General features: G+C 44.3%; 2 protein-coding genes across 2 annotated transcripts in view; both read right to left on the bottom strand.

The window, feature by feature from the left end:
* The window catches only part of LOC126014494 (ribonuclease P protein subunit p38-like), a 113,221-nt gene that overhangs the window by 12,954 nt on the left and 75,979 nt on the right, over window positions 1–24,288 (bottom strand). The gene's annotated exons all lie outside the window — the stretch shown is intronic.
* LOC126014204 (S-acyl fatty acid synthase thioesterase, medium chain-like) lies at window positions 875–15,571 on the bottom strand. Its single transcript, XM_049777529.1, has 7 exons — window positions 15,504–15,571; window positions 13,541–13,671; window positions 7,088–7,226; window positions 4,348–4,447; window positions 3,620–3,789; window positions 1,470–1,552; window positions 875–1,017 (listed from the first exon to the last, which is right to left on the bottom strand). The coding sequence occupies exons 1-7, from the start codon at window positions 15,569–15,571 to the stop codon at window positions 875–877; spliced, it is 834 nt and encodes a 277-aa protein (XP_049633486.1).

Raw genomic sequence — 24,288 nt, 5'->3', positions numbered from 1 at the left:
ACTCTTGCCCTACTCCTATTTGCTCGGGGGATCCTATGGAATGCAAATATCGAACCTGGCTCAGCTGCATGCATGGCAAATGCCTTCCCTGCTGTACTATCACTCCAGTTCTCCCTGTACCACATAGTTTCTTTAGTATTATTGGGTGCAGCTCGGGGGGGGGGGGGGGCGGTCCTGAGAACTGCCGGGGAGAACATCCTTGGCCAGCCTAGTTAGCCAAGAATCACCAGGAAGAAAGAAAAGAAAATCTCAAGTAATACATCTTTAACATAATTTTAACCCAAATTTATTATTTCTTAGATAAAATCTTTTTCCATAATGATTCTCACATTATTTGTCAGTGATTAGAAGGAATCGTATATTCTGTAAATTATCTCCGATTTGTTTGTCTTTGATGCTATTTTCTTTTTCTTTTTTTGTTTTTGTTTTGGGACACAACCAGTGGTGCTCAGGGGTGCTCCTGAGTCTGTGCTCAGGAATAATTCCTGGCAGACGCGGGAGACCATATGGGATGCCAGGGATCAAACATGGGTCAGCCATGTGCCTGGCAAACACTCTGCCCACTGTGTTATCACTCCAGCCCCCACATGCTATATTTTAGTTTTGAGTCACTGATATCAAACTCATAATTTTACGTCTGCAGGACAGGTATTTACTGCAGCTCTAACCCCCTTCCCAGGCAGTCTGATGTCTGCTGAGAGTAAGAGGAAATTCAAGAACACCCAGAATGGTCTTTCATCTTCCATCTTTACCCATCACCCCACCACTGCCTTGGAATCCAAATACCAATTTCCATAAAACAAAAGGAAATTCTTAAACAGTTATAGCATCAAGGAATCATGTAGAACATCTTGAGAGAGAAAGTGAAAAAGTTCTAAAATCCTGCCAGCATAGAGAGTTCCAGATGCTTGATTATATATTGCTGGATAAAGGCTTCATTGGTGGGCTCCAATAGATAGAAGTGATTTCCAGAGCACACTTGGATGTCTAAATTGCCCCTGGTTAAATCTTTCCAGGCTGAAAAGAAAGAAAATTGTATTTAACAAAGAGCAAGATTCAGAAGGATTAGCTGCCTAAGTCATTTCTCCCAAAAGCAGCATCAGTGGTGGTGTCCCTGTTTGGCACTCATCGTTTGGGTGTCTGTGCACCACCATTCTTCCACAGAACCTCCTCTCTATTCAGACAAAACACAAATGCAGTCTTAACTTACTGTAGTCCTGGTGGCTGGACAGGAGCTGAAAGCCATCAAACATATTTTCCCATTTAAGGGCAAGGGATGGAACCAGCCAGTGAGGGACCCCAAAAGGCTAGAGTGCTTGCTTTGCTTGAAAGAGCCCCAGACTCTGTTCCCAGCACCACAGAGTCCCCTTGTTCTGGGGCTATCCCAAAAAGAGAAGGAGTAGAAGGAGGAGGAAGAGGTGGTAGAGGAGGAGTAAAAGGAGAGAAAACCGTCAGAACAACTTCTTCACCTTCTATATCATGTACTATATCATCACTTCCCACAAAGCAAGTCAGGTCACAGGAAAGGACTTTCTTGGAGGATGGGTCAAATCTAAAAAGTAAATAACAGCAGTTCAGAAACCAACAGCTTTCTTCTCCTGGAACTGCCTATCAATCATCTCAATGTTTCCAGAAGCTGGGCACACACTTCCCCCAGTCATTCAGGGGGGCATGTAACCTTGGCACCATTTGGGGTGGTTTTTCTGTATGCTTGAAGGAAGGTAAATTGCTTTTCTTTGCTTTGATTTTTGAACCACAACTGGCAGTTCTCCAGGGTTACTCCTGACTCTGCAAACAGGAATCATTCCTGGCAGTGCTCAGGGGACCATATGGGATGTTGGGGATCAAACTCCGGTTTGCAACATGCAAGGCAAATGCCCTCCCCACTGTACTGTGGCTCTGGTCTCTAATTTTACTTCTGTCAGAAGATGCAGTTCTAGGGAAGGTTGGGGGAAAAGAGAGAGAGAAAGAGAGAGAGAGAGAGAGAGAGAGAGAGAGAGAGAGAGAGAGAGAGAAGAGGAGAGGAGAGGAGAGGAGAAGAGAAGAGAAGAGAAGAGAAGAGAAGAGAAGAGAAGAGAAGAGAAGAGAAGAGAAGAGAAGAGAAGAGAAGAGAAGAGAAGAGAAGAGAAGAGAAGAGAAGAGAAGAGAAGAGAAGAGACGAGACGAGACGAGACGAGACGAGACGAGACGAGACGAGAAGAGAAGAGAAGAGAAGAGAAGAGAAGAGAAGAGAAGAGAAGAGAAGAGAAGAGAAGACAAGAGAAGACAAGAGAAGACAAGAGAAGAGAAAAGAAAAGGGGGGGAAATGGAGCAAGATGGGAGCTCTGAGAGTGGTAGCCCACTGCTCTGGCATTGACAGACTCATGAGAGCAATCATTTTGTGAGAAATCTGCTTTGAAGACCACACCCATGGTGCTCAGAGCTCATTGCTGCCTCTGTGTTCTGGATTTACTTTTGTCAGGGCTCGGGGGAACTATTTGAGGTGCTATGATTCCAATGCTCCAAACCATACATGTTAAACTCTATGTACGTGATTTTTTTTTTTTGCACTGAAGGGATGCTCAGGAAGCCAGCGGCCCCTCCTACTGGTTCTCAGCTAAGTGGGTTTCCATTTCAAATACTAGGACTCCAGGGTTCAGGCCCAGTAGTACTGGGGATTACCTGGAACACCCTGTTGTTGCTTGGGTGACCTCGGGGCTGGATGTCAGGATGCTTGAGGGAACCCCACAGTGCCAGGGACTGGACCAGAGTCAGCCACATGCAAAGGTAAGTGTCTTAATCCCTGAGCTATCTCTCCAGGCTCTGAACCATTGTTAGAGCACAGAGACTAAACACTTGCTTTGTGTACAGTCATCCCTTTTCTTTTTTGAAAAGTGATGTGTTAATAATCAGGGATTATTCTTGACTCTGCATTCAGGAATAACTCCAGGTGATCTATAGGGTTCCTGGGGATCAAACCCAGGTCTGCCATGTCCAAGACAAACACTCTGACCATTCTACTATCACTCCAGCCCCAATCAGCCTACTTATCAACCCACAATACTGGCTAGGGTCCCCCAAGCATTACTAGAAGTGGTCCTCGAGCAGCACTAAGCATAGAAAACCCAAGAGACAAATACATAAACCTGGGCTGGAAAAATAATACAGGTTGAGGTCCCGGAGAGATAGCACAGCAGCGTTTGCCTTGCAAGCAGCCGATCCAGGACCAAAGGTGATTGGTTCGAATCCCACTGTCCCATATGGTCCCCCGTGCCTGCCAGGAGCTATTTCTGAGCAGACAGCCAGGAGTAACCCCTGAGCACTGCCGGGTGTGGCCCAAAAACAAAAATAAATAAATAAATAAATAATAATAATAATACAGGTTGGATAAAGCATTTGCCTTGTGCGCAGACCCCAACTGGATACCCTGGCACTATATTTGGTCCCCCAACCTCCACCAGCAGTGACCCCTGAGCACAGAACCAGGAATAGCCCCTGAGCACCTTCAGATACAGCCCTGTACTCTTCATCCTTCCTCTCCTCCAATTACATGATGTGCTCATACAATTCTGTAAAGCTGGTGTTCCTACTGTGACCTCCATTATCCCCCTTGGGAAAAGTGGGTCATGGAGCCACTTACTCATAGTTATTAATTAGGTGTGCATCTGCGAGCAGTTTGGGGCGATACTGTTGGAGGAATTCCTCGTCGTTTATAAACTCCCCAGCGGTGCCCCCGAACACATCCAGTAAGCTGGCGATATCCCCCTCAGAAAGGTCTTTCAAATTCTTCACACGCAACCGCAACTTGGACTTGAAACACACAACAGAGCCCTAAACATCAATGCCTCACTCAGGGAGGGGCTGCTTGCTTCTTTATGGAGCCTCCCATGACTTCTTGAGTGACTGGTTTCCAAGGCTCCTCCTCTTTCGTAAAAGCAGCAACCCCTCCTCATGTCTCAACTAGATGCCACCAATCCGTGCCTTTCTCTGGGTGGGTGAGTGGGGTGGGGGGCTCAATATCAAGATGGGAAGGGGCAGGAGGGCAGAGACAAGAAGGAGGAAGAGATATACCAACCTTCTGTTTTTGGGATGTCACACCTGGCCATGCCCAGGGGTTACTCCTGGCTCTGCACTCAGAAATCACTCCTGGCAGGCTTAGAATGACTATATGGGATGCTGGGAGTCGAACCACCATCTTTCCTGGGTTGGTCACATGCAAGGGAAACACCCTACTGCTGTGCTATTGCTCGGGCCCACTGAATTTGTATTTCTACTTCCAGTCCTTCCTAAGCACAAGCACAGCTCCAAGGCAATGAAGAGCTGGGGTTGTCCCACCCCAGCCCACCAGAGACCAAAATGACTACTTACATGAGGAGGAGTTGAACTTGACAGGAATAAATGAATGGGTTCTAGCTTGTGTTTCTCTTTCAGGTACAGTGCAGTCAGAAAAGCAATATAGGATCCCATGCTAATCCGGGTAAGGAAAACATAGTTGGTCCATATATCAACAGTCACAATAAATGCGAAAATAAACTTCAAATTGCCAAAGAAACCTATGTTTATAGAATCATAACTAATATTTGTAAAAGGTAAAAGATTTCCTAGGATCTGGGGAGAAATCAGAGCAGATAAAAGGTGTATATATATATATATATATATACACATACATACATGTATATATATTTGTTGTTGTTTTTTGGGTCACACCCGGCAGCACTCAGGCATTACTCCTGGCTCTACACTCAGAAATCGCTGGCAGGCTCAGGGGACCACATGGGATGCCGGAATTCCAACCACCGACCTGCATGCAAGGCAAATGCCTTACCTCCGTGCTATCTCTCCAGCCCCAAAAGGTTTATTTTTAATTTGCATCTGCATGAAGAGTGTTTCAAGGACTATGGAGATAGTTCAGGTGTTAAGACATTTGCTTTGTATATGGTTGACCATGGTTTCATCCTCAGCATTGCATATAGTCTTCCATGCATGTTCAAGAGTGACTACTGGACACAGCTAAAAGTCATCCCCCCAAAAAACGGTTTAACATTCTAGAATACAAGTTACTGACAGAAGTTAACAAGAAAAAATATCTAACCCCATCAAAAAATGGGGAGAAGAAATGAACAGACAATTTCTCAAAGAAGAAATACAAATGGCCAAAGGGCACATGGAAAAATGTTCCATATCACTAACTATCAGAGAGATGCAAATCAAAACAATAATGAGGTACCATCCTACACCACAGAGATTGACACACATCACAAAAAAACAAGAACAATAAATGCTGGTGAGGATGTGGGGAGAAAGGAACTTTCATTCACTGCTGGTAACAATGTTGTTTAGTCCATCCTTTATGAAAAACAACATAGAGATTCCTCAAAAAAATGGAAATTGAGCTCCCATATGATCCAATATACCACTCCTAGGGATATACTCTAGAAACACAAAAATGCGATTCAAAAATCCCTTCCTCACACCTATATTCATCGCAGCACTATTTACAATAGCTAGACTCTGGAAACAACCAAGATGCCCTTCAACAAATGAATGGCTAAAGAAATTGTGGTACATATACACAATGGAATGTTATGCAGCTGTGAGAAGAGATTAAGTCATGAAATTTTCCTATACATGGATGGACATGGAAACTATTATGCTGAGTGAAATAATTCAGAGGGAGAGAGAGACACACAGAACAGTCTCACCTATCTATGAGTTTTAAGAAAAATAAAAGACATTATTGTAATAATGCCCAGAGATGAGGGCTGGAAGGACTGGCTCACAATATGAAGCTCACCTCAAAGAGGGATGAGTGTAGTTAGAGAAACAATATACTCGCAACTACCAAGATAATGTAAGTGAGTGAGAAAGTAGAATGCCTGTTTTGTATACAGGCAAGGGATGTGAAAGTAGGGAGATGGGAGGCATTGGTGGGAATGTTGCACTGGTGAAGGGGGGGTGTTCTTTTTGTGACTGAAACCCAACTACAATCATGTTTGTAATCATAGTGTTTAAATAAAGATTAAAAGGGGCTGGTGAGATGGCGCTAGAGGTAAGGTGTCTGCCTTGCAAGCGCTAGCCTCCCAAGCCAGGGGCAATTTCTGAGCATTTAGCCAAGAGTAAACCCTGAGCATGAAATGGGTATGGCTCAAAAAACCAAAAAAAAAAAAAAAAAAAGATTAAAAAAGGCATCCTAGATAATTCAATCTAAGGAACAATATAGATTTCAACAACATCTCAAAATTATTTTTTGTTTTGTCCTTATGATATTTATCACACCAGGCTCCAAGACATAGTACACTATGTGACTGACCTTGGTTTGATTCTAAGTACAACATAGGGTTCCCAAGTCCTGTCAGGAGTGATAACTGAGCACAGGAGGAGGAGCAAGCTCTGAGCACTTCTGGGTAAGGCTCAAAAACAAAAGCAAAAAATATAAGCATAAATGATTGCTGTATCTTTGCTGTCTATATCAGCAGTTCTCCAAGTTTACTCTGAGAATATTTCAGGCTATTTGTAAGACATTGCCTCCCATTTTTTTTTTTTTTTTGTTTTTGGGTCACCCCCAGAGGTACTTAGGGAACCAAATGGGATGCCAGTGGTCAATCAAACCCAGGTAGGCCATGTTTTACAGTATTATGCTTTTAAAAATACAAAGAATGGGCTGGAGCAATTGCAAAGCAGGGAGGGCTCTAGGCCCAAGAATGACTCTCTTGTCATGTTGGGAGGACCCAAATTTCCTGCGCTGCACAAAAGGCAAGCACTTATTTGGGGTGAGGGCATTTTTGGCCATACCTGGTGGTGCTTAGGGGTCACTCCTAGCTCTGTGTTTAGAAATAACTCCTGGCAGGTTCTGGGGACCTTACAGGATGCCAGGGATCAAACCCAGCTCTGGCCCCAACAAGGCAAAATCTTTAATCCTAGACTCTCTTGAAGTGCTCAATCAGATGGCCCACATTGAGCAATTTTTCTCTGGCTGACTCTTAGGCCAAGAACAGCTCAGACCAGAGTGATTCAACCTCTCCTCCATGGCAACAAGACAAATCAGTCCTAGGAAGGGTCTGTTTGGGTCCCACCCACCAAAGCTTGTTGGAAACTCAGTTTAAAATACCTGTGGCCAAGAAAGGCAAAAGGTTTATCCTGGAGAATTGGCAGCAAAGCCTGGGCAATTTCCTCCACCACCTGCTGGATGTCTTGAGCGAAGGGTTCCTGGATCCTACTTTCTCTTCCTGCAAGCCTTATAGCATGCACTGTGGGGAGGGGGAGAGATAAGGTCAAGGTTGCAGATGGCAGTGAAATACTGGATGGTGCAAAAGGTCTCATGTTATCAGTCTCCAAGAACTAATAAAAGACCCATCCAGTGGGATGCAACCTTTAGAATTTGCTGAGCAGGGCCAGAGAGATAGTTTAGTGGTTTGGGGCATCTGAGTTCAAACTTTGACATAATATGGTCTCCTGAACACTATTGGGTGTGGGTCCCTGAGTAGCTCTGCATTCTCAGATTCTGTCCTTGCACCTCACCACCTGCTGGGCTTCCTGGTGGGTATTACCAGGAATGACCCCATGAGCATAGGGCTCCTTTTTCTGCTTTGGGTGCTCCCTCAACCTCTTCAAAAATCTAAAAATAGAACCGGGGTCCATCCTGGGTTGGCCCCATACAAGGCAAATGACCTACTGCTGTGCTATGGCTCAGGTCCCAACAATAGTTAAGTTGAAATGGAAATTAAATGAATTAAATTAAATGAAATCTGAAGGTTAAAAGAAAATGATCTCCAGGCAAAATGACCAGGTCTCTTAGTAAGGAAAAGAGATCAAGATAGTCATCTGGTTTGTGACAACAAAGTTCAAAACAAGAAAGTAATGGTTTAGAGAAATTAAAAAAAAAAAAAAAAGTAGAGGACAAGATCATTCATCTCGTGTTTCAAAGCAGACCAAGAACGCAAGCTTGGCTTGGTGAACAATAACCTGAGCCATGCTTAGGGAATCTACTAAAATAGGAGTCAGCAAAACACACCGCTCAGTCCTTGGGCCAGTAGGCCCACCTGAGTTTATATTGGAGCACAGTCAAGCTCATTTAGCATGTTTTGCCTTTGGCCTTTTCTGCTTGATTTACTTAATAAATAAAACAAGAAATGTAGCAGAACCAGTGTCCACAGAGTTGGAGATAATTACCATCTAATCCATCAACAGAAAAAGTCAGTTTTGCTATGAAAAGATAAAAATCCTTTGAAGAGATGACTGGACTCAGAAATTAGTTTAGAAGGTTAAGCAAGGGATTTGTGTGCCTGAAGCCTGAGTTTGGTCCCCAGCACTGCAAGGTCCCTCAGGTGGTGCCCGGGAGTGATCTCTGAGCACAGAACAAAGATCTGAGATTAGCCTCTGAACATTGCCAAATGTCAGGTGGGAATGACTTTAAAAGTCTCGTCAAGGGGCCGGGCGGTGGCGCTGGAGGTAAGGTGCCTGCCTTGCCTGCGCTAGCCTAGGACGGACCGCGGTTCGATCCCCCGGTGCCCCATATGGTCCCCCAAGAAGCCAGGAGCAACTTCTGAGCGCATAGCCAGGAGTAACCCCTGAGCGTCACAGGGTGTGGCCCAAAAACCAAAAAAAAAACAAAACAAAACAAAAAACAAACAAAAAAGTCTCGTCAAGTTTTCAAAAATCACGGTAGTCAGAGCTAATAGTGCAATAAGTTAAGAACAGGTTTAACAAGAAAGACACCAAACTGTGTTCCCAGCTTCCCAGAGCATTGATGGATAGCTATACCTACAAAATATTAAAAATGAAATAAGTTAAAATTATGGAGACGATTGTGCAATGTCCATCTAGTAGATCATATGGGAGCATCTTCGGTTTGGTTTTCGTGTTTGGGTCACATCCAACAGTGTGCAAAGCTTGGTTCTGTGCTCAGGAATCACTCCTGGTGAGTCTCAGAGACCCATAAAGGGTGCCAGGGATTGATCCCAGGTTCAGCTTCCTGTAAGGCACATTGTAGGTATTTGCCTGGGGTCTGTGCATTCACAACTTGCTGGTGCCAGCTTTTTGCTAGTCATATTTTCCTGGATATTGGCTTAGATTGTTTATGAAGAAGAAAGGAACAGCTCTGGCTCCTAGAACCCAAACTATATGGAGAGTTAGTATGGTGGGTAAGGAACAAGACCTACCTGGGTTTGATCCCCAGCATCCCATATGGTCCTCTGAGCACCTCCAGGAGTGAATCCTGAGTGCAGCGTCTGAAGTAAGCTTTTTTTTTTTATTTTGGGCCACACCTGGTGATGCTCAGGAGTTACTCCTGGCTATTCACTCAGAAATCCTAGGGGGACCACATGGGACACCAGGGATCAAACCAGGTCTGTCTGGATCAGCTGCATGCAAGGCAAATGCCCTACCACTGTGCTATTGCTCCTGTCCCTGAAGCACTGCCAGAACCAAGAATCTGGCCCCCAAATCAAGAATAAATAATACATTAAATTAAATTCAAACTGCCATAGATTATTATCCAATCACATCTGATTCATTCACTTACCCCAAACTCTTAAAGTTAAATTACTTATTGGTCAAATTAGTTGGTATAACTGTTGGATCTTTTAGGAAATTTATTTCTGTGTAGAAATTCTTAAAAACAGATAGTACAGTGGGTAAGGTATTTGCTATTTTTTTAAAATCTGAGTAACCTGGGGTAGACTCCTGGCACCTTCTATGATTTCCCTGAGCACTAACTACAGTAATTCCTGAGCACAGTCAAGAGTAAGTTCTGAGCACCATTGGGTGTGGCTCAAAAACAAAAACAAAAAAGAAAAGAAAGAAAAAAATCAAAATTGTTCTACTCCTGGTGTTGGAGCAGTGGCACAAGTGGTAGGGCATTTGCCTTGCATGCACTAACCTAGGATGGTCCGAGTTTCGATCTCCAAGCCAGGAGCGATTTCTGAATGCATAGCCAGGAGTAACCCCTGAGCGTCACCTGGTGTAGCCCCAAAACCAAAAAAAAGATTGTTCTACTCCTAACAAATGACAATGTTAACACTATTAAACGTGTGACCTCAATTATAGTCATTAAATGTAAAGAAAATATTTGTCCTGAGGGGGCTGTTGGAGGGTAATGGAGTGTCGGAGGGACCAGGAGACAATGGTGGAGGTCGTGGTGGCAGGCATGGGGTTGGTCACAATATACCTGAAAATCTATTATTAGTAAACAGGTTTGCAAAACACTATTACCTTAAAGAAAACAAATGGAAAGAAACTAAAAAATAAGTTCAAAGGATGCCACTCCCTGTTTTAGATAATAGCAAAACATCAAAGTCATAAGACTTACTTTCTTTAGAAATGGGAAAATCAGGGTGGAGAGATAACACAGCTGTGGGGCTTTTGTCTTGCACACAGCTGGCTCAGTACAGATCTGTGTTTGATTCCTGGCATCCCATATGGTCCCCTGAGCCTGCCAGAAGCTATTTCTTTTTTTTTCTAATATAATTTTTATTTTGATCATAGTGGCTTACATATTGTTGACAATAATATTTTAGGTACATATTTACATAAAACCAGGGGGGATTTCCATCACCAATTTGTCCTCCCTACACCTCCATTTTTGTCCTACCTTCCATATGCTCTTCCCTCACCCCCAGGGCTGCCAGAATATGTGGTCCCCTCTGTATGTAGCCTACTACTTAGTAGTCTTGCACCTGTTTGGTCCTGGTGCCTCCCTTATTTCCCCCTCTAACTGGGGGGCAGGACTAGTTAGTTCAAGTTTCATGGTTTTGTTTGAAGAAGAGAAAAGTAATAAACTGGGGTAAAAGTCTAATACGCAGAAAATAAGCGGAATTCTTCTAGAGGCTCTCATCATCGGTTTGAGAGACGAAGGAGAAAAAGGTGAAACACTCCACCAGTACAAAAAGAAGTGTCAAATATCCAGTAAGGACTCCAACAATAACGCTAAGCACCACCACCACCACCACCACAACAACAAAAAACAAACAAACAAACAAAAAAAACCCGCCACGGTCTTGAGATAAGAAACATGGCAGAGCACATAAAGAAAAAAAAGAAAAGAAGGGGCCCGGAGAGATAGCACAGCGGTGTTTGCCTTGTAAGCAGCCGATCCAGGACCTAAGGTGGTTGGTTCGAATCCCGGTGTCCCATATGGTCCCCCGTGCCTGCAAGGAGCTATTTCTGAGCAGACAGCCAGGAGTAACCCCTGAGCACCGCTGGGTGTGACCCCCCCCCCCAAAAAAAAAGAAAAGAAAAAAAAATAAGTGTAAATGGGGGCAACAGCTTCAATAACCACACCAAAACAAAGAAATCGATCAAAAATAGATAGGTAAATAATAATAATAATAATAATAATAATAATAAATGAAGATAAAAAATAATATATAAAAAGATAAACAATATTTTATGGTTTTTTTTCCCTCCTGCCCTGGCACAGTAAATATTGGGGTCATTCGAAAAGGAATTCACTTGGCCTAAGAGATATGGGGTTTCTCCGCCCTTGGAATATATTGTCATGGGATCAACTATAGACTCTGTTCAGGATCCTTTACTCTCCCGGTGATGCTTTTGTGTTGTTTGGAAGACTTCTGTTCCATCCTAGGTGATACAATCAGACCTCTATATCTATCGATCTCAGTATCTGCACAGTTCCAGGGGTGGGACTTATGATGAAGTCAGTCTTTGTGGTTCTAGAAGTTACGTTCCCTCAGTGTAATTTTAATCCATCTTCTGTGGTTGGTGGTCTTGGTCTTTGCACTAAACCTAGGATGGCACCTAGGATAGCGTCTTTCTTTGTGTTTCCAGAAGCCCCATTCCGTTACTATTGTCTCTGCCGGACCTTTGGAACTAGGGATCATGGTTGTTGTGCAGGTCGTAGTTCAAACCCTAGACTAGGGCTTTTTTATTGGTCCCAAGATATATACAGTCTGGTCATGGTTCTAGCAGCCAGTCATCTGTAACTCGTGATCTTGGCTTTTGGACCTACCAATGGATGACAAGTCTTCTGATTTTGTCTTATCGTTAGCTGGTAAGGTAGGGTAACCTGCTCTTAGGTCAAGTCGTTTCCATTTTCCTTGATGTCAGGATATCGTATTAGAGCTGCCAGAAGCTATTTCTAAGCACAGAGCCAGGAAGGAGGGAGGGAGGAAGGAAGGAAGGAAGGAAGGAAGGAAGGAAGGAAGGAAGGAAGGAAGGAAGGAAGGAAGGAAGGAAGGAAGGAAGGAAGGAAGGAAGGAAGGAAGGAAGGAAGGGAGGGAGGGAGGGAGGGAGGGAGAGAGGGAGAGAGAGAGAGAGAGAAAGAAAGAAAGAAAGAAAGAAAGAAAGAAAGAAAGAAAGAAAGAAAGAAAGAAAGAAAGAAAGAAAGAAAGAAAGAAAGAAAGAAAGAAAGAAAGGAAGGAAGGAAGGAAGGAAGGAAGGAAGGAAAAGAAAGAAAGGAAGAAAGAAAGAAAGGAAGGAAGGAAGGAAGGAAGGAAGGAAGGAAGGGAGGGAGGGAGGGAGAGAAAGAGAGAAAGTGAGAAAGAAAGAAAGAAACAAAGAAAGAAAGAAAGAAAGAAAGAAAGAAAGAAAGAAAGAAAGAAAGAAAGAAAGAAAGAAAGAAAGAAAGAAAGAAAGAAAGAAAGAAAGAAAGAAAGAAAGAAAGAGGAAGGAAAGGAGGAAGGAAGGGAGAGAGAAAGAGAGAAAGAAAGAAGAAAGAAAGAAAAAGAAAGAAAGAGAAAGAGAGAGGAAGGAGGGAAGGAAGGAAGGAAAGGAGGAAGGAAGGAAAGAAAGGAGGAAGGAAGAAAGAGAAAGAGAAAGAAAGAAGAAAGAAAGAAAGAGAGGAAGGAAGGAAGAAAGAGAAAGAAAAAGAAAGAAAGAGAGAAGGAAGGAAGGAAGGGAGGAAGAAAGAGAAAGAAAGAAATAAAGAAAGGAAGGAAGGAAGGAAGGAAGGAAGGAAGGAAGGAAGGAAGGAAGGAAGGAAGGAAGGAAAAGAAAGAAAGAAAGAAAGAAAGAAAGAAAGAAAGAAAGAAAGAAAGAAAGAAAGAAAGAAAGAAAGAAAGAAAGAAAGAAAGAAAGGAAGGAAGGAAGGAAGGAAAAGAAAGAAAGGAAGAAAGAAAGAAAGAAAGAAAGAAAGAAAGAAAGAAAGAGAAAGAAAGAAAGAGAAAGAAAGAAAGAAAGAAAGAAAGAAAGAAAGAAAGAAAGAAAGAAAGAAAGAAAGAAAGAAAGAAAGAAAGAAAGAAAGAAAGAAAGAAAGAAAGAAAGAAAGAAAGAAAGAAAGAAAGAAAGAAAGAAAATGAAATGGGAAAATCCTAGGAGGATTTTTTTTTTCTTTTGCTCTTTGGGTCACTCCTGGTGGTACTCAGGAGTTATTCCTGGCTCTGTACTCAGAAATCACTCTTGGCAGGCTTGGGAGATCATATGGGATGTTAGGGATCAAACCCTGGCTAGCTGTATACAAGGCAAACAACCTCCCTGGGGAGGGATTTTTGAACACCTTTGATTATTGATTACCAAACATTATCATCAATTAGAAACCCATGTTGTGTCTCTGTATTTTCTCTGTATTTGCTGACTGCAAAACTGACCTAAGTCACCATCAACTTACCTTCCAGAAGCTCGGGATTCATTTGGCCCCACTTGGCAAAATGGATGGAGCCGCCTCCAGCCCAGGGAAAGCAAATCAGTTTGAAAATGGCGTTGGGGATTTGGTATAAGCAGTTGATAACATCTGTATTCCTAGAAAGAAAATGCACAATCAAGTTTAGCATCTGTTCCTGAACTTGAACTCATTCTCTTTCTATCTTTTTTAACAGGAAGGACAGATTGTTCAGGTCTGCAGTGATCATCAGATATGAATGGTCAGGAAAAGTGTTTCATGGAGTGGAAACTTTGATCACTGTTGGCCCCAGAGTAAAGGAATGAGAACAGGGAAGAAAAAAATTGAGGGTGGCAGTGATGAAGATGTTTGGAGCCTGTGGGCATTATGAATCAGTGGAGGAGTTAATTATTCAAAGCAGAGTCAGCAACATAGGAAACAAGAATTTCAAACTCAAACAACAATATTTCAAAACTGTCCCTTCAAGGTAACAAGCTGGGTAAAGGGATGAGGTGACCTGGGATCCTTGGTGGAGGGAGCGAAGAAGATATGGGTGGAGATAAAAACTGGAAAATGTTTCAGTCTAAAACTGTTTGTCTAAAACCCAACTACAGAGACTTTGGAAATTGTGGAGCTTTAATCAAACTTAAAACAAGAATAAAGGCAAAACAAGCACAAATAAAATGATTTTGTTTGGTCAGTTTAAATATACAAAGTTGAGAGAGAGAAAAAGAGCAAGAAAAAATGAGACAGCTCAGTGGACTGAGCCCAGGCTTTGATGGGTTTGATCCTGGCCTCTCATTATCCCCTAGAGCCACCAACTATGACCCCCAAATTAAATGCCATGTTTTTAGGGATCTCGGCGATATAGTCATGTGTCTCCAGTTAGCACTTGGAATGCTAATTTATTTGTGAATAGAGAATAAAATTCTCATGACATTTGATGCAGTGTAGTAGAAGGTAGGTAGAGGTGTGAAGCTGTGTTCCTTAAATAGCAGGGTTCCACAGAACTGGAAAACAAAAGTAAAATTCTCCAGCTATGCTTTGAGTTATTCTTGACTTGCGAGCCTCTACAAGTGAAGATCATGAACACTAAATATTGTCTATTTAGCAACTGAAGACAGAGACAGACAGGTTGTCTCTTGGGGACTGAACGTGCTTTGATTTGGCTCCAGCAAGCAGGAAACAAGGTCAACGTGGGTTGATTGATTCCAGACACCCCTTATGGGTGCCTATCAGTAGCTACCCCTGAACTCAGAGCCAGAAGTAAGCACTGGGCACCGCTGGGTGTGGGCCACAGTTAAAAATAAACAAAAGGGCCCGGAGAGATAGCACAGCGGCGTTTGCCTTGCAAGCAGCCGATCCAGGACCAAAGGTGGTTGGTTCGAATCCCGGTGTCCCATATCGTCCCCCGTGCCTGCCTGGATCTACTTCTGAGCAGACAGCCAGGAGTAATCCCTGAGCACTGCTGGGTGTGACCCAAAAACAAAAACAAAAACAAACAAAAAATAAACAAAAAAGGGGGGCAGAGCGGTGGTGCAGCGGTAGGGTGTTAGCTTTGGAAGAGGCTGACCTAGGATGGAGACAGTTCGATCCCCTGGCATCCCAAATGGTCCCCCAAGCCAAGAGAGATTTCTGAGGGCATAGCTGGGAGTAGCTGCTGAGCATCATTGGGTGTGGCCCCAAAACAAAAAAAACAAACAAAAAAGAAAAAGAAAATTAAAAGAATGAACAAAGAAGAAAATGATGTTGACATTTGCCTAAAGAAGAAAATGATGTTGACATTTGCCTAAAGTTCCCAGGCAGTTTATTGGCATTCATGTGAGGACAAACTATTGATAAGATGAAATACTCTCTCTCTCACCATGAACAGTTGAGAGGACTGTGAAGTGGCCAGAAGTAGGAATCAACACTAGGAAATATTGGGGGTCAAGAGAGATCTGAATCTCTCCTCTACTAATACCAAACGTACCTTCTTTTCTCCTGGTCCTCATAAATGCTCCGGTGAAATAAGGAGATTTTAACATTGTTCTTGGACATCATCCAGGGTCCCAGCCTCGGTCCCTGGTGCCACTACAATAGCTGATGCTAAAGTCATGATAGCCAGTTCGTTGTGAGACCTGCCTACCCATGGAGGAGGGGAAAATGGGGGAGCACAATGGCTGAGAGAGCCTTGGGGGGGGGGGCAACTGAGCCACCTACCTGGCTGGCCCAGCTTTGTCTTTTTCCTCCATGCTGTGAAGAAATGGACCTATTCCTGTCAGCCGACTCGGAGTTCAGTCTCTTTTGTCTGGTCCCTTTCTGGTCCACAGCAAACGTGGGAGTTTTCCCAAATAGGTTGACTGTATTTGCGCTCAAACTCCTGTTCCCAGAAAAAAAGTATCAGGAAGCCTGAGAAGTGCTGAATAAATTTGGGGTTCTGTTCCAGAAGACACTCCCACTAACTCAACCTCTGGCCCTTGCCCAGGCTCATGGGCAATCCAAAAAGAACATTGGCCTGGCATTGGCTTTGATTTTTTTTTTCTTGGTTTTGGGTCACACCCAGCGGCACTCAGGCATTACTCCTGGCTCTGCTCAGAAATCACTCCAAGCAAGCACGGGGGACCAAATAGGATGCCAGGATGGGATTCGAACCACCGTAGGTCCAGAATTGGCTGCATGCAAACTAGATGCCCTACTACTGTGCTCTCTCTCTGGCCCCTTGCATTGGCTTTGCTCACAGCCCACCTGTTTGATCTGCGCATTCCATATGGTCCCCCATGCCCTTGTCAGGACACATTCCTGAGCTCAGAGGCAGAAGTAAGCCCTGAGTACCACCAGGTGTGGCCCCAAATAAAACATGACTGTAATGGTTTTCTAGATAAATGATAGAAGTTGCTATTGTTTCAACCTGGAGGAGGCATTGGAACTTCTGGAGGAGGCCATTACTGTGTGCATGTTCTACTATACACAGAAAATATTCAGAAAGGGGAGGAAGAAACTTGCTCAAAGGTCTGTAGTGTAGAAAGACCCTCATCTCTTTATTGACTAAATAAATTCCTAAAATCCCAAGAGGCTGATGGTATCAAGATCCCAGATCATCCAGATGAAACCAGGGAAGGCTCTGTCTCTAGGGCCTCTCCTTACTCCTCTTGGCCCCAGCAAAGAAGAAGCAATCTAGGAAGGGTCATGCATGGTTACCATATATATTCGAGTATAAGCCGAGTTTTTCTGGCACAAATTCGTGGGCACAGAATCAAATGCACGTAGTCTTCAGTTGTCTTCTGCCACCTGCTGAGGGGGCGGTGCTTCAGCTCAGTCCACAAGTATTGGCAGAGCTGAAGAGGCAGGTGGCTGAACTGAACTGGATGCCACTGAACTATTTAATCCACAATATCCTGCACTTTGTATGAGACCCACAGCAGTAATAATGATATCTGCGAACTCAGTGATGATGACAATGTCTATGCTGATACCCTCACATCAGATACAGCTGAAGCTCTGTTTGGACATACAGATGATCAGGAGGAGGAATCCAGTTTTGAAGGATTTTAACCTTTGTGGGTTAGCTTTACCTGTTAAGCTACAGTTGCCTGCACTTGATTTAAAGTTTGAAAATTATTGTTGCTAGTTTACAGTTTTCCTTTAGCAATAAATGTTGAAAAAACATTTAACCTACTGATTCCTCAATTATTGTAATTGTTTTGGGTATATATTTTATTTTTGAAGCTTACCAGTGGCTACTGCATTTTCCATCTTGGCTTATACTTGAGTCACTAAGTTTTCCCAGTTTTTAGGGTAAAATTAGGGGGGTTGGCTTATACTCGGGTCGTCTTATACTCCAGTGTATATGCTAGTTGTCTTGCAAGCTGTGGCCATTGAACAGAACTGCAGGAAGCTAGTCACTCATTCACTGGCTTGTGTGAGAGACCTGTTGGTGGCTCCATCAGTGTAGAGAAGTGCAGGTGAAACCGTCTGTAGCTTTCCGGAAATTCTGTTCAATGACCACAGCCTGCAAGACAACTAACTGGGTATGACCCTTCAGAGGTTGGTTCTTCTTTGTTTACTCCACGTGATTGATTACATTCAGGATATAGATCTGGAAGGACTCAGTGTTCTAATCCAGTGTTGCATCATTTATTTCCTTGGGTGAAAATATTGACTATCCTTCAGCCTTTGAAGGCATCTGTTTGATTAATGGCCTCATAGGGGGAGATAGACAGAAGTGGTTTGGTGGAGTCTGTTTAGTTTAACTTTAAGGTAGGCCTGGTATTGCTCGGGAGTTCCATCAGGTTCTGTGTTCGGGGATCATTTCTAGTGGGTTTGGGGGACCATATGAGGTGGCCAGGCAGAAAAACAGCTTTGGCTGCATGCAAGGATTTGCCTTAATGCCTGACCTCATTCTCTCTCTTTCTCTCTTTGTCGCTCTCTCCCTCCCTCTGTCTCTCTCTGTCTCTCTGTCTCTCTGTCTCTGTCTCTGTCTCTCTCTCTCCTTCCCTCCCTCCTTCCCCTGTGAGTAGAGTGAGAATTGAGTAGAAGCAATGTTCACCAGGTAAAGACTTGGTCAATATTTTTTCTTTCCTTTTCTTCTTTCTTTCATTCTTTCTTTCTTTCTTTCTCTCTCTTTCTTTCTTTCTCTCTTTCTTTCTTTCTTTCTTTCTTTCTCTCTTTCTCTCTTTCTTTCTTTCCTTTCTTTCTTTCTTTCTCTTTCTTTCTCTCTCTTTCTTTCTTTCTTTCTCTCTTTCTTTCTTTCTTTCTCTTTCTTTTTTCTTTTTCTTTCTTTTCCTTCCTTCCTTCCTTCCTTCTTCCTTCCTTCTTTCTCTTTTTCTTTCTCTTTCTTTTCTTCTCTTTTCTTCTTTCTTTCTTTCTTTCTCGTCCTTTCTTCTTTCTTCCTCCCTCCTTCCTCCCTCCCTCCCTCCCTTCTTCCCTCCCTCCCTCCCTACCTCCCTCCCTACCTCCTTTCTTTCTTTCTTTCTTTCTTTATTTTTCTTTCTTTCTTTCTCTCTTTTTCTTTCTTTCTTTCTTTCTTTCTCTCTCTTTTTCTTTCTTTCTTTATTTCTCTCTTTTTCTTTCTTTCTTTCTTTATTTCTTTCTCTCTCTCCCCCTCCCTCCCTCCTTCCCTCTCTCTCTCTTTTCTTTTTCTTTCTTTCTTTCTCTTTCTTTCTTTTTTTCTTTCTTTCTTTCTTTCTTTCTTTCTCTTTCTTTCTTTCTTTCTTTCTTTCTTTCTTTCTTTCTTTCTTTCTTTCTTTCTTTCTTTCTTTCTTTCTTTCTTTCTTTCTTTCTTTCTTTCTTTCTTTCTTTCTTTCTTTCTTTCTTTCTTTCTTTCTTTCTTGTTTTTGGGCCATATCTGGCAACACTCATGGATTCTTCCTGACTCTGTACACAGGAACCACTCCAGGGGGCGTTCAGGAAATCATATGGGATTGAACCTGTGTTGACCATGTGCAAGGCAAGTGCCGTCCCCACTCTAGCCTAACTTGGTGTTTCAGGGAGAGACATAACCCCCACCCACACACAACAAGCAGTTCAATAATGCCCAGCCAATTTCAAGAGAATCCAAAAAAAATGTAGATACAAGCACCTCATCACAAAACCATGTCAAACAAGGCAACAGTATTAAAAGCAGCTATGAGGGCCAGAGAGATAGCACAGTGGTAGGACATTTGCCTTTCAGGCAGCTAATCCAGGAGAGATGGTGGTTTAAATCCTGACATCCCATATGGTCCCCTGAGCCTGCCAGAAGTGATTTCTGAGCACAGATCTGGGAGTTACCCCTAAGCACCATCAGGTGTGACCCCAAAACCCAAAAATAAATAAATAAATAAATAAATAAATAAAGTAAAAATAAATTAGCCATGAGCTTTTAAGGTTAAGGACATGAGCAGTAAGGTTGACAGAAAGGTTGAAAGCCAGAAGAAATTCTGAGTATATGTTTAAGGGCTAAATGAAAAAGTGAAGTGATGGAAGTCTCCAAACAGCGTCTGAGCACCAGGCCCAGGGCCAGAGAACTTGGCCAGAAGTTAAGATCTTTACATATGAGCTCTACCAGGTGTACCCCAATCCATACCCCCTCCAAAAAATATCAGCAAAATACAGATATTTTCAGACAAGTGAAGCTGCTCGGATCAGACTCTTGGAACCTTATGGCCTTGGCACGTGCTATTTGAAGGTGAGAAATGTGAGGACTAGAAGCTCGAAGCTTTCATGGGTCCTTTCCTTCCTCATATCTAAAAGGCAGAGCATTTCCTTCCTCCTTGATAGCCAGGGCCTTGCACATACCCACTAGCCCTTGGCTCTCTCCCCTGCCCCTATTGCTCCTTTGTTTACTTTCTCTTGAGTCACTTGTGTACAGGGGTAGAGAGGATCTTATTCTTTGAGACTGGCCTATATTTAGACTTAAGAACAGTGGGTAGAGTGTTTCCCTTGCATTGCAGTTGACCCAGGCTTAATCCTTGGCATCCCATATGGTCTCGAGCCTGCCAGAAATAGTATCTGAGCACAGAGCCAGTAGTAACCCATGAGTGCCACCAGGTGTGGCCCAAAAACTAAAAAAAAGATAAAAGCTTGCCTTCCAAATACAAGCATATCCATTTATTCAAAAAATAGAAACTTTCATTCAAAGAACTGAATAGGATTAGGAACATTTATTCAAGGAACTAAAACTGGGACAGAAGAAAAGCATGTCAATCAAGCAGAAGAAAAAGAAATAAAAGCTGAGGGGCCGGAGAGATAGCATGCAGGTAAGGCATTTGCCTTCCATGCAGAAGATCAGTGGTTCGAATCCCGGCATTCCATATGGTCCCCCAAGTCTGCCAGGGGTGACTTCTGAGCATACAGCCAGGAGTAACCCCTGAGCGCTGCTGGGGAAGAAGAAGGAGGAGGAGGAGGAGGACCGACCCAGGACAGACCTGGGTTTGATTCCCAGTATCCCATATGGTACCCTGAGCAACATTAGGAGTGATTTCTGAATGCAGAGCCAGAAGTAACCCCTGAGCACTGCCGAGTGTGGCCCCAAAATCAAAACACTGAAACGAAAATGAAGAGACCTAGTAAACCAAGAGGCTATGATGCTGATGGCTGATTTAAATTTCACAGCATTTTTATCTGCCAGGCAATATAGAATCCAGTGTTGGACCCATGATGAACTGTTTGACACCTTCAATTCAACCCCCACCTCCCCCACATCTGACCTAGCATTCCCTGGTGCTCCTCAAATACCCCCAGGGAATCCCCACCCAAATGAAGTACCCAACTGCACACTTCAGAAAGGCAATACACCTTTCTATTTTGTGGTTGTTGTTGCTGTTGTTTTTATTTTTTGGCAGTGCTCAGAAGGCTTGCACTCAGGGATCATACCTGGCAGGTTTTGAGAGGATCCACATAGGATGCTGGAAATTGAATCCTGGTTGGTACTACATGGCAGGAAGCACCCTACCAGCTGACTTACACTTACACTCATACTTATTCCCTCTGAATAGTGCTATTCTCCTGGCATCATAAAGGTGATTTCAGTACTTACCTCTGGGGTTCTGGGGTGTAAAATCTGGAGATCTTCTGTAGGTGCCAGGCACAGGTAAGAGAGAAGTAGAGGAGTTTCTGAAGAATGAGCTTTAATAGCTGCAGAGTCCCAGATGAGGGATGGTGCTTAGTGACGTGAGGCCTTGGAATGGGCTGACTTATGGCTGCAGGGCAGTGAGTGAATGAGCAGGAGGAAACAGGAGGAAGTTCTCTCAGTAGGTGACAGGCCAGGAGCCATCAAGGTCTGAACCACCTTAGTGAAAGACCAGCTAGATATGAGGCCCAGGTTCAACCAAACCAGAGTTTGGAGCCTTGGACCCCACTTCCCTTCAGAGGTTGAGGTTCTGGGTCTAGACAGAGAAAAGAGTACTGAGATGAGGGTCAATTCCTGTGTGTCTGGGGGAACAAAATCGTTCTCTAAATGATGCAGCTAATAGAGAAAGAACTGTGGCTCAGAGCTGAAATCAATGCCTGAGGGGTGGCCTGTGTTTGGAAAATGAGGTGATCCCACCCCCAGTTATCAGAAGCTCCTATCTTTTGGGTCCTACCCTTAGAATGAGGGGGTCAGGCCATACTGTTGTTGCTTCTAGAAGCTCCGCAGGGTGAAGGCCTCAGACTTAGGCTGTGGAGATAGCCCAGGGATTACCGTGTTGGCCATGAATGTGGCAGACCTGGATTCAGTCCCCAACACCAGAGAGTTCCCAAGTTCCACAAGGAGTGATTCCTGAGTGCAGAGCCAAAAGTAAGCCCTGTGCAAGACCAGGTGACTCCAAAACCAAAAACAACAAATGAAAGGCCATCAGCTAGGACTCAGGGAATGCCTCAGAGCCCCACAGGCCTCTATACCAACCTTAGTCATCGTTTGCACTGCCTTCTTCTGAGGGGAGGGGACCCTAACCCTAATCCTAACCCTAACCTCCCAGAGGTACTTGGGAGGACCATATGGTTCCAGGATCTTGCTTGGAAACTAATGTCCAACCCTTTGGACTATCTTTCTCACCGCTTGGCACTTGATTTTAAAGAAAGGGGGATGGGGGGTGCATCGCACAAACAGAACTTAGGCAGTCAAGTAAGAGGCCTGGCCAGTGAGGCTCAGATAACCAGATTGACGGCTCAAAGGGAGGGCAGGGCTTCATGCTGCTTGGGTCCTATGGTTTGTGGGACATCTGAACCTCACCCCCCTCACTGTACTGGGGACCTGCAGATCACCAGGGCGGCATCAAGTGATGCCCAGAGGTCCATATGGTACTGGGACTTGAAATACTGAAGTCAAGCTAGGTATCTGCCTTATAGTCGGGGGCAAGTGCATTAAAGTCTGCTGGGATCCCAGTAAAGGAATTTGGGGGAGAGGACAGAGCCAGGAGTGGGGAACAGAGCTGGGAAGGTGGGGGCCAAACTGCTGGCTGGGTGCAGATCCTGGAGAGGGCAGATTCCACCTCTCTGTGGCCAAGAACAAGGTGTCTTTCACGTCTTCTAAGCAACACACATTCCAAGCAGGAATCTCCTGAGGCTTCGAGAATCCAAGCTGGTTTGTGTTCTGCCTGAGTGGTTCTTCCGAAGTTCCCCTGGTTTGACTTCAGAGGCTGCCCAGATGAGCACTGAGGTAGAGAGCTCAGATTGGAAACTGGCTCAGCTGGATAGCACCTGTCTGCACTGTGGAAGGCTGTGGCTTCCATTTCTGGATGAGCGAAAACAGTAAAGTATTTGAACACAGCAAAAACCACTCAACCCTGCCAAAAGTGTGACGGTGAGCAGAGAACAAGTGATGGTTACTGTACCGGGGGCTGGGACTTTGGTAGGGAGGAGCTGCCTCCTTGGTTCTGGGGTCCTATTCTGGGCTGTTTCTGTGCCTTCAATTCTCTCTCCTTGCATTAGGACCAGTCACTGTCCCTGTTTCCAGGGCCCACCTGGAGGAGCCCCCATTTCTAACCTAGGCCACATCACAAGCCAGAGTGAGGATGTCCACGGATCTCCCAGGGGACACAGCCCAGCCTGTCTGGGAGGGGGCTTTCAGAGAGTCCCACAGGGCACTGTGAGAACTTAGCTCTCTGATCAACTCGCTCAACAAGTACAGAAGCAGGCCTGTGACCCAAAGTGAACCAAGTACTCAGGCTTAAAAGAAAAAAAAATATATGTTAGGGGCCTTGAGTAAAGAAGTGCCTCCAAATCCAGGCTGTGGTCTTGCCTATGGATTGGGCCAGGTGTAGACGTTCTAAGGAAGTAATGTGTGGCAGGCTTCTGCACTGCCCCCCACATCATAAAGAAATCTCACATATACTGGGGCCGGAGAGATAGCAGAGTAGGTAGGTTGTTTTCCCTGTATGCGGCTGACCTGGGTTCGATCCCCACCATCCCCAGTGTGCCAGGAGTGATTCCTGAGTACAGAATTGAGAATAACCCTTGAGCATTGCCAGGTGAGGCCCTAAAACAAAAACAAAAACAAAAAAAAACAAGAATTCTTACATGTCTGTCACTTAGAGCCTGAACTCTACCGGGTACATTTCACTCTATTGTATGAACCATGGATGGAGATTCCAGACAGAAAGAAATGGACCCTGCTCCCACTTTCCTGGACCTATAAATGGTGAGTTCCTAGCACTCAGGCTGTCATGAATGAACAGAGCTGTTCAGAACTTGCTCTCTGTCCTTCTAAAATCTAGGCACTGAATGAACCATTGGCACCCCACTGGGCTCTTTGAGAATAGTGCTCTGAGGATACTGGAGAAATATTGCAGAAACAAGAGACAGCCTGTGAGCCTTGCAGGAAATTACCCCCATTGGGTCTATGAGCATCATGCTGCTGTGCTGGGCCTTAGACTCCGAAGTGCCAGTACAGACACCATCCCATCTTCCACTTCCTGCTAGTTTTCTCCTCCAGGATGAGGGAGAGGACAGATGGGGGGGGCGGGAACAGAACCAGGAGTGGAGAGCAGAGCTGGGAGGGTGGGGGCCAAGCTGCAGGCTGGGTACAAATCCTGGATGGGGCAGATTCAACCTCTCTGTGGCCAAGAACAAGGTGATGGGCAGGGGAGCCAAGCAGAACTTGCCTATGCTTGTTGCCTATCCTTGCATTCCTCCTCATCCAGGGAGCAGCTGTCTGTGATTCCATAGCAGCCCCCACTCCTGAATTCCAATAGACTGAGAGACTATGCCCAGACACGGCCCCAAGGCCTGAACCAACCGAGTGCAGATGAGCACAGTGTAACTTAGCATTAAACGCCCACTGTGCACCATCTTCCAAACAGCCACTACCCATGAGA

This window comes from Suncus etruscus, chromosome 7, assembly GCF_024139225.1.
Source record: "Suncus etruscus isolate mSunEtr1 chromosome 7, mSunEtr1.pri.cur, whole genome shotgun sequence".
Lineage (NCBI taxonomy): Eukaryota > Metazoa > Chordata > Mammalia > Eulipotyphla > Soricidae > Suncus > Suncus etruscus.
This window is presented reverse-complemented; position numbering and strand designations above follow the sequence as displayed.

Excerpts from the sequence above, each read along its gene's own strand:
- LOC126014204 (XM_049777529.1), bottom strand. The coding sequence starts at position 15,571 with ATGTCCAAGAACAATGTTAAAATCTCCTTATTTCACCGGAGCATTTAT. Across the intron at positions 13,672-15,503 it reads GAGGACCAGGAGAAAAGAAG|GAATACAGATGTTATCAACT; the intron begins GTACGTTTGGTA and ends TTTTCTTTCTAG. Across the intron at positions 1,018-1,469 it reads TATAGTACATGATATAGAAG|CCTGGAAAGATTTAACCAGG; the intron begins GTGAAGAAGTTG and ends CTTTCTTTTCAG.